Genomic DNA, 12397 nt, shown 5'->3' with positions numbered 1-12397 from the left:
TCAAGACTGAAAGATACAAACTCGCGGCGTTATCAACAAAAACGTACATCAAAACAAGTGGCGCTAGGTACTAACATGCGCTAGGCTAACATGGCTTACCTTCCTCTTTGTCTGGTCTAAACTGGTCTTCAATGGCATTACAACGACAAAAACGATGATGTAGTTAATCCATAGGTTAATATCCAATGTGATATTTGAAATGTTCTGATAATCTATAAGCAATAAAACTGCAATTCCGTTATCTGCTGTCCGCTCTGTGCTCCGTGCGCTCTGGGTCCTGCAATTCCTGCTTCAGGGTTCTTACACCTTTTCCAAAGTCAAATTCAAGCACTTTTCAAGCATTTTCAAGGTGCATTTTCCAGCTTTTCAAGCATCTTACAGCTGTTGTAAATTACATATTTATATACACATACTCAAATGATTATTTCCCTACCTCACATTAAATCAGATGTTCTTTATGCTATAAACAACCAAATGTGTGTTTCGTGATAGCCTTCTACACGAGGATGAAAAATTAAAGAAAATAAAACTAAGTTTAATATTTCAAAATGAGTGATCTGTACGTAGACTGTGCCTCCCATATAACCTGGCTGAGCCAATATACAACAATCAGCCAAATAACTTTTCAATACATTATTGATTACTATTGTTGAGGTACTTTTAGGTTGGAAGTGAACATAAGTCAGAGGTAAATGGTGTACTTTTCCTCCACTACATGTATTTAATACCTTTAGTTACTTTACAGATGTGGATGGTGTAAAATATAACCAAGTGTTGAATCAGACTTTAGTTCCACCTGGAGTAAATCCACCAGCTACCCTGCAGTATACAAAGTCATTCAAACTAGCTGCACCTTTACCAGCTTTGAGAACACTTTCATGATCAATCATTATAAAACATATCATATATATTATTCTGAAATGGACCAATCTGCACAATGACTACTTTTACTGTAGGTACTTTAACTAGATTTGGATGATAATACTTTTCTACTTTCACTTGAGGAACATTTTGAATGCAGGACTTTTACTGTGACAGAGTATTCCTACACTCTGGTACTTCTACTTTTACTCAAGTACAAGATCGAGTACTTTTTCCACCTCTGGTAGCGTATTAGTCTGAATTGTAGCCACAAAATCACGCAGAGCTGCATAAAAATAGACTCACAATGGTAACAAGTGGAAAATAATATTTACAAATGTGTACAATGATTTGTAGGTAATTTTGACTACTCAAGACACCTGACTTATACAAAGGAAGACTGTGTTCATTCTACAATTACATGGGATTAAAGCAAAATGTCTTTTATATAAAATTGAAGTATTTATACAAGTAAAACTACAGTTTGTTTTCATCTGTTTTCAAATAAACAAAGTCTTGGCTTTCAGAATATTAAACTTGTTTCGGCAAATTCAGATGATAAAAACAACTTTGAAGCTTGTAACGGCATAATTACAAGCAGAGAACGGACTAATGTAACATCACAGCAAGCATAACAACAGCCGGTGTTTCTTGTGAGTGTTTCCCCGGTACACAAACGCAAAAATACACAAACACACTCGCGAGCTTCCCCCAGACCAGTAATACAAACGAAAATGTGTCTTCGGGTCAATGTGACTGATTTCGAGAGAGCAAGTCACATTTGGTTTAGGCACGAAACATACTACCAGTAGAAATACATTGCTTTCAAAATCGCTCTGTGTCGAATCAATAGATTATATTTCGTGACTATAACACGAAATGCCGTGAGTGCTTCATCCTCTGAACACCACACGATGGCGACTGTAACGCACATAACATAGGTACGCTCCTCTGAAATGATTGTCCCCTGCAATTATTATTATCCCTCAATCGAGTTCGCTATTCAGCTTTCTAACGTTAGCTTAAACAAACGTAACATGCCACGTTAGCCTAATCTAAAATGCTCTACTACGGCGTACCTTTCATGTGGCTCATCAGCGCAGACTCTCGCATCATTATTTTTGCAAACTTTGCAGGAGGCTACTCGTGGGCTAGACCCTCGTCTTAGCCATGGCTTGTATTTGTCTTCTGCTAGCCAACGCTCGTTGAAACTGCAACCTCCTGGCACACAGTCATCTATCACTCATCAGAATGCCCAGGTCACACGTAACACAAACTCTTGCAGGTCGCGCGCATAGCGCGGGAAGGCCGCAGCGGAGCTGTTTTATGTAGAAGCGAAGCAATTATTTTCTTTTAATCTAAAAAGCGAACTATTCAGTCAGACAGAAATTTATTGTAAAAGTAAAGCATTTTCAAGCACTTTATCTCAATTTCAAGCACTATTCCCAAAATTCAAGCACTTTCCCAACCTTGAAAACACCACGTCAAATTTCAAGCATTTTCAAGGATTTCAAGCACCCGTACGAACCCTGCTGCTTCCTTACGTAGTAAACAATAAGTAAAGTCTGCTGCGTAATGTGCTTACGCTGGCTGGCATTCATTCTTTATACTTTACGCAGGACCATATCTCTGGAACCCATTGGTCAATTTACACCTTTTTCTTAACCATTACATCCAATAGAATCGATGGGCAGTTCCCAAATCCACGTAAACATTACCATTGCGGACGTAATAGAGAAGCAAACGAAGCATATCTGAAAGTACAAGCCTGTACGGCAAAACTTTATACCCAGTATATTGCCATAAATATGATGATGGATTATCAGTAAAAATGTCTACGTGACACAAAGACATTGGATTAACCTTGAGCGGCGTTTTTATTCCGTTGAACACAACTTTTGATCACAAATCAAAAAAGGTAAGACGTAATTATTGTAATATTTTTGAAACCGGATGTTGTTTACTTTCTCTTTTCTGGCTGATAGCTCCAGGAATTCGGGGTCGTACAGTGATGACATTACATGTGTGGAATCTGTGGAGTCTCAGCTTTAATCGGATATCTTGTTTGTGCAGTTACGATAAGTAATAAGGGCATTTCTACGGTGAGTGCAGTGCAAAAGTCCGTTAGCATTAGTTAGCATTTTTTTGCTCCATGCTAATTCAAAGGCTTGGTATTACTCTTGTGTTTCTTTTAGCTAAAAATTGTTTATATTGTCAGTTAGCTGAGTTTCTTACCGTTAAAAGGGTATGGAACATTAATAGTTTCATAAATGTTAAGAAGTCCTGAGACATAGTCTCGTAAAAAAACGGTGGGAGGGGTCCACTGGGGGGACCCTCGGGATTAAGAGGTTAAAGAGAAGAGGCCCCAAGATGGAGACTTGAGGAACCCCACATGTCATATTTGTCAACTCAGATTTGTATTTACCTATAGAAACAAAGTTGTTTCTGTCCTTTAAAGTAAGATTCAAACCAATTTAGAACTGTTGATGAAAGTCCCACCCGGTTTTCCAGTCGGTCTAGTAATATGTTGTGGTCAACAGTGTCAAACGCAGCACTGAGATCTAATAATACTAACACTGAAGTTCTGCCACTGTCTGTGTTTAAGTGGATGTCATTGAAGACCTTTACAAGAGCAGTCTCAGTGCTTTGGTTTGGACGAAATCCTGACTGGAACACATCGAAACAGTTATTTAAATGCAAGAAATTACTCAACTGTTGAAAAACAACTTTTTCTATGATTTTACTTAGAAATGGCAGGTTTTGATATGATTTAAATGAACTGTAACCTTCACCCAGGTATGTAACAGCTGTTCTCAAATGAACACGTTAAGTAAAGTTTAATATTTATAGTTTTATAATGAGTTATAATGAGAGGTGATCAACGTGAATGCTCAGGTTCCACCTTAACACGCAGACACGTTGCTTCACCATGAGCAGAAACCTTTATATAGGCCTATACAGTCTATGGCAGAAACTCTGAAACTCTTGTTAAGTTTCTCTATCGTTGTGTACAAACTGGATACAACGCGGGCTTTTTGTTGTTGTTCAGGAGTTGATCTGTCTCTGCCCCTGCCCCCGCCTCGACATAAGCGTGACGTATGTGGTGCTTTTGCTCTGGCCGGACAATTTTTTGGTGCTTGAAACGAACCGGATTCCGGAGCTAAGAGGCTGCTCCGCTGCGGTGTGAAGAGGAAAACCCGGTGCTTTTCAAGCTCCAGCTCTGAACCGGCCCTGAAACACCGTTGGTGTGAATGAGGTATATATATATGAAGTAGATCTGAGGCCATGCAAGGAAAAACATTTTTGAAAAACCCTGTTGGAATAATTTCAAGGCAGCAGGAGGAGGATTTCAGAAGTTGTATAATGTCCTCTAGGTTTTTATCATTAATCTGATGGAATTGTGTCATGGTGTTTGAATTGATTTTAAGTGGACACAGAAACAAAACATTTGCTGTACCTGATGCAGAGGCACTGACTGCTTGTCTGATTTTCTGAATTTTGTCAGTGAAGAAGGAGGCAAAATCATTGCACGCCCTGGTAGATAGAAATTCAGAGGCTACTGACACCGGGGGGTTAGTTAGTCTGTCGACGGTAGCAAACAAGGCACGTGCGTTGTTTTTGGTAATGATGTCAGAGAAGAAATACTGTCAGGCAAATTTCAATTCCAAATTATAAAGGCCAAGTCTCTCTTTATAGATTTCAAAGTGAACCTGGAGATTTGTTTTTCGCCACCTGCGTTCAGCTTTTCGACACTCTTTTTTCTCTGTTCTCACGGTCATGGCCTTTCTCCATGAAAATATTTTCTTGCCAGACACTTCCTTTACCTTAGTTGGAGCAATGGCATCTATAACATTTTAAAACATTTTAATTAAAATGATCTACTAGCTCATTTACTGAGATGTTAGCAGGGGCAAGTGTGGAAGAAAAACTCTGCGTAAACATTTCCCTAGTGTTTTCAGTTAAATATCGCTTTGTGGTTACCTCTTTTTGAACATTTTTGTGAACAGAAATAGAGCTCTCAAAGAAAATACAGGAATGATCAGAGAGTGCAACATCAGTCACCACAACCTTAGAGATATTCAGACCCTTTGAGATAATTAAGTCCAGAGTGTGCCCCTTATTGTGCGTGGGCTCCTTCACATGCTGAGTCAGTCCATAGTTATCAAGAACACAAAACAGTTATTTAGCCCCTCTGTCCTGGGGGTTGTCAACATGGATGTTAAAATCACCAACAATGACTAGACGGTCAAAGTCAATACACACTATAGACAGCAGTTCAGTAAAGTCATCAAAAAAGCTTGCACAGTATTTGGGTGGTCTATAGATATTTAGGAACAGAGCTCGAGAGGAGCATTTCAGCTGAAGGGCCACATATTCAAAAGAAGCAAAGTTCCCATAAGATGTCTTCCTGCATTGAAGGGAATCATTGAACAAAATAGCAACTCCACCTCCTTTCTTATGCATTCTTTCCTGACTCATAAAACTAAAGTTGGGAGGGGTTGATTCGATAAGAACAGCTGCACTGTTATTTTTGTTCAATCCATGTTTCTGTTAAAAACATAAAATCGAGATTGTGCTCAGTGATAAAATCATTGACTAAAAATGTTTTACCTGCCAAAGACCTGACATTTAAAGCTAGTTTAAGTTTGTTGAATACACCATCAGTCAGATGTTTTGTGGCAAGCTGTGGCTGACATGGAATCACTTCTAAATTTGATAAACTCGCTCAAACTTTTGAGCGCTTCCTGTGTCTAAGCAGATTCATCAAACCATTTCATTTGGTAGCATGACTGTACCAAAATAAATCCAAACTGTTTATTATAGCTGGTTTAGAGGACTTTAATAGAAAGATTACTGTATTCAAAACTAAAAGGAATTGCAGTAGTTGTTTTAGAGTATTAGAGCTTCACATACAGTGCCTCTCCATAGTTATACTGTTTGTCGTTTCTTCTTTAAAAACACGGAACATTTGAGTAAGTAATGGTTATGTGCCTTTAAGCAGCCTACACAGGCATCCATTACTAATACGCCACTGATCTGAAAGAGTCATGTGGTTTATGGTAGTTAGAGCCAGGTGGGCGTCAGGCACTGAGTCACAAGGTTGTTGACATGAGAAGTGGCGGTTTGTTCATTTACAGAGAAGGACTTCAGAGCAGTGAGAGGCTGCACTCACCTCCTAGCCTCTGCATATTATTGTAACTGCCTTGGTTGGTGGGGGTCGTGGCCTGCTGGAGCAACTGTTGAGGACAAAGAGAAAGGAAGGAATTGATATCAGAAACGAATAAGGGACACATCTCATCATTTATCAACAATATAATAACATTGCTAACAAGCTGTTTTTTTTTCAGAACAGTATTGACAATTCAAGTGTTGCCTTTATCAAGTTAATTAATTTTGAAAATGTAATACAAATATTGTTCAAAGGGTTAAGCCTAAGAGGCTGTGTATTGCAGACAAAATGGCTGCTGCATTTCTATTCAGAATAGTCAGTCACTGTTAAACATACAAGATAACACAAGATCACCTGACAATACAATTAATTACAACATATCCCTGGCAGTTTTGTTGAGAGGCTGTTCAAGGATAAACCTAACCCCATCAATATGACAACAGCAAAACCTCAAGAATTAAGATCAAAGCAAGTCCTCTTTTGGCTCCATCTACACTTAAATTTACAACCAACACTTCACATGTATAATGTATTGTCTTATAAAGACCCTTTATTATTTATATATGTGTATTCCTTTATATTGTATGTAGCTTAGTTTTATTAACTTGTACTTTGTCAAGCGGCCCATATGGTTAACATATGGCTTAACTATAAATACATTTTGAAACTTAAACCGTGCCGTATATCAATTCACGAGGCAGCTCTGCGTGTTTGAGCAACACTTACTGCCAGGTACTGCGGTGTGAGGGTCCCCAGGCCGGCAATGTTTCCCCAAGTGGAGGCGCTGTTCAGCTGCTGAATCTGCTGCACCAACTGCTGCTGCAGGCGCCGCTGCTCCTTATCTCTCTGCGTGTCGGCAAACTTCACCACCAAAGGTGAGGAGCAGCCCTGAAGCGATGTAGAGGTAAGAGACGTTAGACAGACTCAGAAGCACACTGAAGAATCCAGTTCATTTATCAATGTAAGGACGCAGTCATTGCAAGGACTTTCTTTAAAAAGGGTATCATCTATGCCTCAAGACAGTTTGATTTAAGCCTGTTGCATTCATATCTAACACAGAGGACATCTTCCATGCATAGCTGAGCCAGGCCACATTCCAAAAGGGGCACAGGACAAAATTGCAGACAGTGATTCTTTTTTAGCACTGAGCGTAATTGAGTCCACAGACAAGCAGACAACAGATGGAGACAACACTTAAAAAAAAACAGACAAACGAGGATTTGTCAGCAGACCTTAACAGAAAAAAGGCATTACAAATGCACACAATCTCACAAACAGACAGTCCCATACTGTTCAGAAAGACGCTTGGACATTTGGCATGCTGTGCTTAAGTATTTTCAGAGTTGAGCGCCATAAAGGGACCAGGCTGGACAGGGGAAATGGCTTTTGAACCAGCCGCACTTCCCATGGCAGCTGAGAATTGGGGAGGTTATGAAATGCGGGGAAATAGGTGGCAGCACCACTGGGGCCTGTGTTTAATCTGGTAGGAGGAGTATTATGTTTGGTCGGGCTCCTAATTAGACTTGGTCTGCTGCTCCACTGGGGAGCCTCTGACCTGCTAGCTGTCAAATTACTGCTGCTCCACTTCCACAAACATACCATCGACTACATGATGACATGGACCCAGTTTTTGAAGAAATCTAGTAGAGTAGCTGATCCAGTCTGGGTTAATTATTTGTTAACCTATATTTGATGGTGGCAGCTCTTGTCCCTGTGGTCTGATTGATTATGGCAGACTTTGATGGCTAGGCTCTAAAATATTCATCAGAATCAATAAATGAGATGTTTTAGTTCAGCCCAAAAATTGGAGATGACAACAATTCCTGTCGTTTCACGTTAGCCCTGAATTTAGCAGCTATGAGAGAGGCAATGTTTCACATTTTATTCAATTATTTTTCAGACGACAGTGTAATTTTGTAATTAATAAGAGTGGTATTGGAAATGACTCATGCTCTGTGATGAATGGACGCCATCTGCCTGGACATGTTCTTCAGCTTTTCAACACAAGGGGGCAGCAGAATGTATGAGGGGATAGGGGGGAAATGAGAAATAGGTGCTAAGGGGTACAGTACCTCCATAGTCTGAGCGTGATGCATGGTTTTGATTGCATTCTGTGCCTGTGCCCTGGTAGTAAATGTGACAAACGCACAGCCTGTAGAACAATAGGAGAGGGGGGGAGGGAGGGACAAGAAGAAACAAAACAAGACAAAAAGGTTTGGACAACTCGTTATGAACCCCAAAAAACACTTTACAGTACAAAGAATGGCAACTACCAAGCACACAGAACCACCCTGACTGTTAGCACACGGAGAAAGAACACAACAAGGAGAACAGTAACACATGAGCACAGTGATTGACAGATTACATTGGCCACCCGAAGAGGCTTGACTAGGTGGTGTCATGGTGAAACAGTCAATGATTATAAAAAAAAACACAAAATGTACACATAACTACACATTGAAAGGCTTTGATTTGCTAAAATGTGTAAGATCTGCTCACATCAAAAGGTGTTTTAAGGTTAATTTCATTAAATTGTGGAGACTGTCAATTTACTAAAAGAGAGGAAGAAATTCATGGCCAGCTCTCTGTTTTATCGTGTATATCAACTTGAGAGCCTCGAGCCGCCTGCTATCTGAGGCTTCATGCAGTCGAGAGCTATGTAGGAGATGCGACGACAAGCTAATTCCAGCCTTTGTAGAGTGGGATGAAGGAGGCGGTAAAGGAGGAGCCGAGCCAGCTGAGCCCACGAACACCGGCAGCCAACGGTTGCCAAGGAGACGGCCCATTGTGCCGGACGGCAAGTGAGATGTGGAGGCTGAGTGTAACAGGGATGGGACTGTGGGGATGGAATGGGTGCCACTGGAGGTGAATAGCACTTGTTTTGGAGGGTTTGGAGGGGGTGGAAATAAAGAAGTAGGGTGGGGCCTGTATAAAGACATGATTACAGCTTGTACTCGCTGAAGATGGCGGCTGTGAGGCAGATAACACTGTGCCTACGCTGAAAGCAAACCTACCTCTGCTCTGACCATCTGGTCCCCGGAGAATTCGGCACTCTTCGGTCTGTCCGAAAGACGAGAACATCATTCTGATCTCGTTCTCGCCGTATTTCTTTGCAATCATCCCGATGAAGAGTTTTCTGTCTTCTACCGCTGCAAGAAGGTTGAAAAGAGGAAAGCTATTCAGACAAACAATTATGGAGCTATGAAAGCGGCAGTCACATCAGGCGTTAAATCTTGCACTTCTCTTTTTCTAAGCTCCCTCGTCTCGCTGACACATTTTCTGCCTCTCACTCAAGGTGGCAGCCTCTTGTACAAATCTCTGCAACTTGCCGCTTTGTTTTCGTCTACTTAGAGACAGATGACTTTATCATTCATTTGTGCTCACCATATCCTCTACCTGCTCTACTCTTCTCCCCTCGGTGCCTTTTAAAGCCCTTAATCCTCCTAACCCCTGACACTGTATAGAAATTGTGTATTGCGGCACATTCCCTGAACTAAGTCCTTCACTGGTCTTCTTTTAAAATCTCTTACTCAATTAGCTAAATCTAAAAAGATTTTTTCTCAACAGACATTATCTGTGTACCCTCCTGTCCTCATGTCACCCTACATTTCACATGAATCCACGTACCACTTGTTTTCTCACTGTCAGCGGGTTTCATCTGGACCGGATGATGCATCTATAAAAAATAGCAGAGGGAAATGGTTAACACTGCATCTGTCACCATTTTGAAATATGCAGGTGTCTGGCCTTGTTATCCGTCATCACAAGAGGCTCATATCTTCACACTCATGCCCTCCATCTTCAGGCATCCCTCTCTGCCTCGTGTTTTGTTCTAAATCCACCATCCTCCCTCACCACGGCCAGATTCAGGAGGAAATGTCTACGAGTTAATGGCGGGGATCAAATTCTCTGGTATCCAATTTCACTTCTTGCTGTAGTGTAGACTTGTGATTGAACTTATCGATTCTTCCTGTCAACATCCCTCATTTTCTTTACAACAATTTTATAAGGAGGGGTGACAAGCAAGGCAGTTCTATTTTGATTTCAACTGTACAGTGAGTTTTTGGTTGAGACTATATATTGAATCACATAAACAGAAAAATGTGTGGCAAATGTAGGCTGAGATAAATCTCATTTGAGTCAGCCTAACATCTCTGAACAAAATGCCATTTCCAAAGCTGTGTTTGTTAAGTGAGAAATTGCCTAAGGATCCGTCATTTCATGCCATTTAACACATTTTTTCGAAGCCATTCGCAGAACTTCAAGTGTATATATTTTTAGCATATTTTAACTGTCATGTGATGCCAAAAAGAAAAGAAAAATGAATCTAGCTGCATGATGCGGGTGGCGCTTATGAAAAGTGGTGGGTTTGTTTTTGACAAGCACTAAAGAGAAGCCAACAGATGGCCTGCTCAGTATGGGTACTGGCTAGCGTCACTGACCAGGGAGAGAGGGAGGCACAGAAGGGAGAAAAAACAGGAACAGAAACAAGCTTTTCCAGTCACGCAAACCAAACCTGCAGTCGATGCCAGTCACAGTATGATCTGGGGCTGGGGTTCGAGAGCTGAGCTGTTAGACCACACTTTATTTGAAATGTCGGGCTGATTGATAGTTCTCCAGTAGAAAGAGCTAGACCCATATACCCTGCTACACTCATTTATCAACCCGGTTCAATATTTACCTGTAAACTCACTGACGGGGGCAGCATTTCGAATAGACTGTGCTATTGATTAAATCGACTGCTGGAGTTGTTTGTTATAGATTTTATTGATGGGAAGAGAGTAATTTAGAACGGCGTACAGGAGGGCCAGATTTGTGGTGGTTTAACAAGAAATTGCACTTATTCCGGTTGACTGGGCTTTAATCTGAAGATAAATCTGGAGGGGAAATAGGGGAGGGGAGACAACATTCACTCTAACAAGGCGTCATTGTTAAAAAGAGACTTCATCCCTCTTCTCTTTATTCCTCCAACTTTAGGACATAAAAATGTAGATGTGCATCAATGATTCATGAAGACAAGTATTAATAATTTGTTCCACTTTGTGGCAATCAGGTTCCGTGCCTCAGTGAATAACCTGCTGCCTGGTCAAGCACACTTCACACTTTACCTGCGCGCGTGCGTTCAGCAGGCTTATCAGTTCAGTGTGTTGATATTCAGCGGCAGTCCTCCCTGGATGTCAGTGCATAGTGGGGACCAGATCTTTTTCAGGGCAAACTTGCGTTCAGTGAGCCGAGAGCTCATTATCAGCCAGCAAAAAGCTCACAGGCTGCAGCCGGGCTGTAGAAGGGCTCAAGCAGCTAAATGCAGACCATACTGTGCTTACTCACCCCACTTAAAGTCTTTATGTTGTGCAGTGCATTCTGGGCCTCCAGTGCAGCTTTTCTTGTATAAAAAGTTACAAAACAGCATCCTGCAGAGAGAGAAAAACCGGGACAAACAATGGGCGGGGGGAAGGAGACAAAAACAGCATTAGAAACACAGCGCATACAGGCAGTGAATCTAATACCACAACAACTGCAGAGCAGAAAAGGAACTAGTCGTATGAGTGCATGTTCTCCTCATATCACATGTTTAAAACATGTGACAGGTTATTCTTAGCACCAACTGTTAGATGCTGCACACAGAGCATGTAGGAGCTTGTAGCGGGGACACTGGAGTAATGAGATAGCTGAAGGCTGCTGTGTGACCGGGCCATAGAGATGACCACAGGGTTTAGGTAGCTGTCAGGAGGCACTGATGCACTGTCCACAGGTCAACAAAAGCCAGGCATGCCAGGGCACAGTACCAACACATCATAGAGAGTGGTGCTGCATTACATAAGAATCCAATCGCATACAAACAAACATACAGGAGGCATAAAAACAGCACAAAGAGACAAGAGTGAAAAGGAGTGAGAGCAAGGAAGAGGAATCATGGGAGGAGAGAGGAGATGGGGGAGGGGGATGAAGAAAAGAAGAGCGGGGGAGGGGAGAACAAAAAAAGCCTCTCATCCTTCCGTCCCAGCAGACCGCCAGTGGCGTTCCAGCCTGTCAGTTTCACTGGGTTGGGGAAGTGGAGCACTGCAGCGTCTCTGACCTACATAGTGTGTATTATGCTGTTACTGGAGCTCCCAGGCCGCGGGGAGGGCTGTTGAACTCTAATATGCATCGAGCTGCTCTGTCTCTCTCTCACAACCAGCTGAGCTCTGCCTCTCTTTCTCTGCTGCTTAGCCCTGCCTCCCATTTACTGGAGCTAAATAAACCATCGAGAGGCGTGATGGTTATCAGATGATTTTTTCATGACCTGCAGTAGACGTGACCCAAAAAACACTTCAAAATCTGATGGATCCTCCATAGATCCGTGGCAAAGTAAACAACCCAAATGAA

General features: G+C 41.6%; 1 protein-coding gene across 12 annotated transcripts in view; it reads right to left on the bottom strand.

Moving 5' to 3' along the window:
- Positions 1-12397, bottom strand: part of LOC117547876 (CUGBP Elav-like family member 2) — a 50339-nt gene that overhangs the window by 16699 nt on the left and 21243 nt on the right. For all 12 annotated transcript variants that reach the window (XR_004569253.1, XM_034218771.1, XM_034218774.1 and 9 more), the window contains exons 3-8: positions 11360-11442; positions 9659-9707; positions 9046-9180; positions 8104-8183; positions 6758-6919; positions 6035-6098 (exon numbers count right to left, since the gene is read on the bottom strand). Coding sequence is in view for 11 of the 12 variants with exons in the window: in XM_034218771.1 (XP_034074662.1) it covers positions 6035-6098; positions 6758-6919; positions 8104-8183; positions 9046-9180; positions 9659-9707; positions 11360-11442 (573 nt within the window). In the remaining variant the exon portion in view is untranslated. The remainder of the gene's footprint in view (positions 1-6034; positions 6099-6757; positions 6920-8103; positions 8184-9045; positions 9181-9658; positions 9708-11359; positions 11443-12397) is intronic.

Source organism: Gymnodraco acuticeps, unplaced genomic scaffold, assembly GCF_902827175.1.
Source record: "Gymnodraco acuticeps unplaced genomic scaffold, fGymAcu1.1, whole genome shotgun sequence".
NCBI lineage: Eukaryota > Metazoa > Chordata > Actinopteri > Perciformes > Bathydraconidae > Gymnodraco > Gymnodraco acuticeps.
This window is presented reverse-complemented; position numbering and strand designations above follow the sequence as displayed.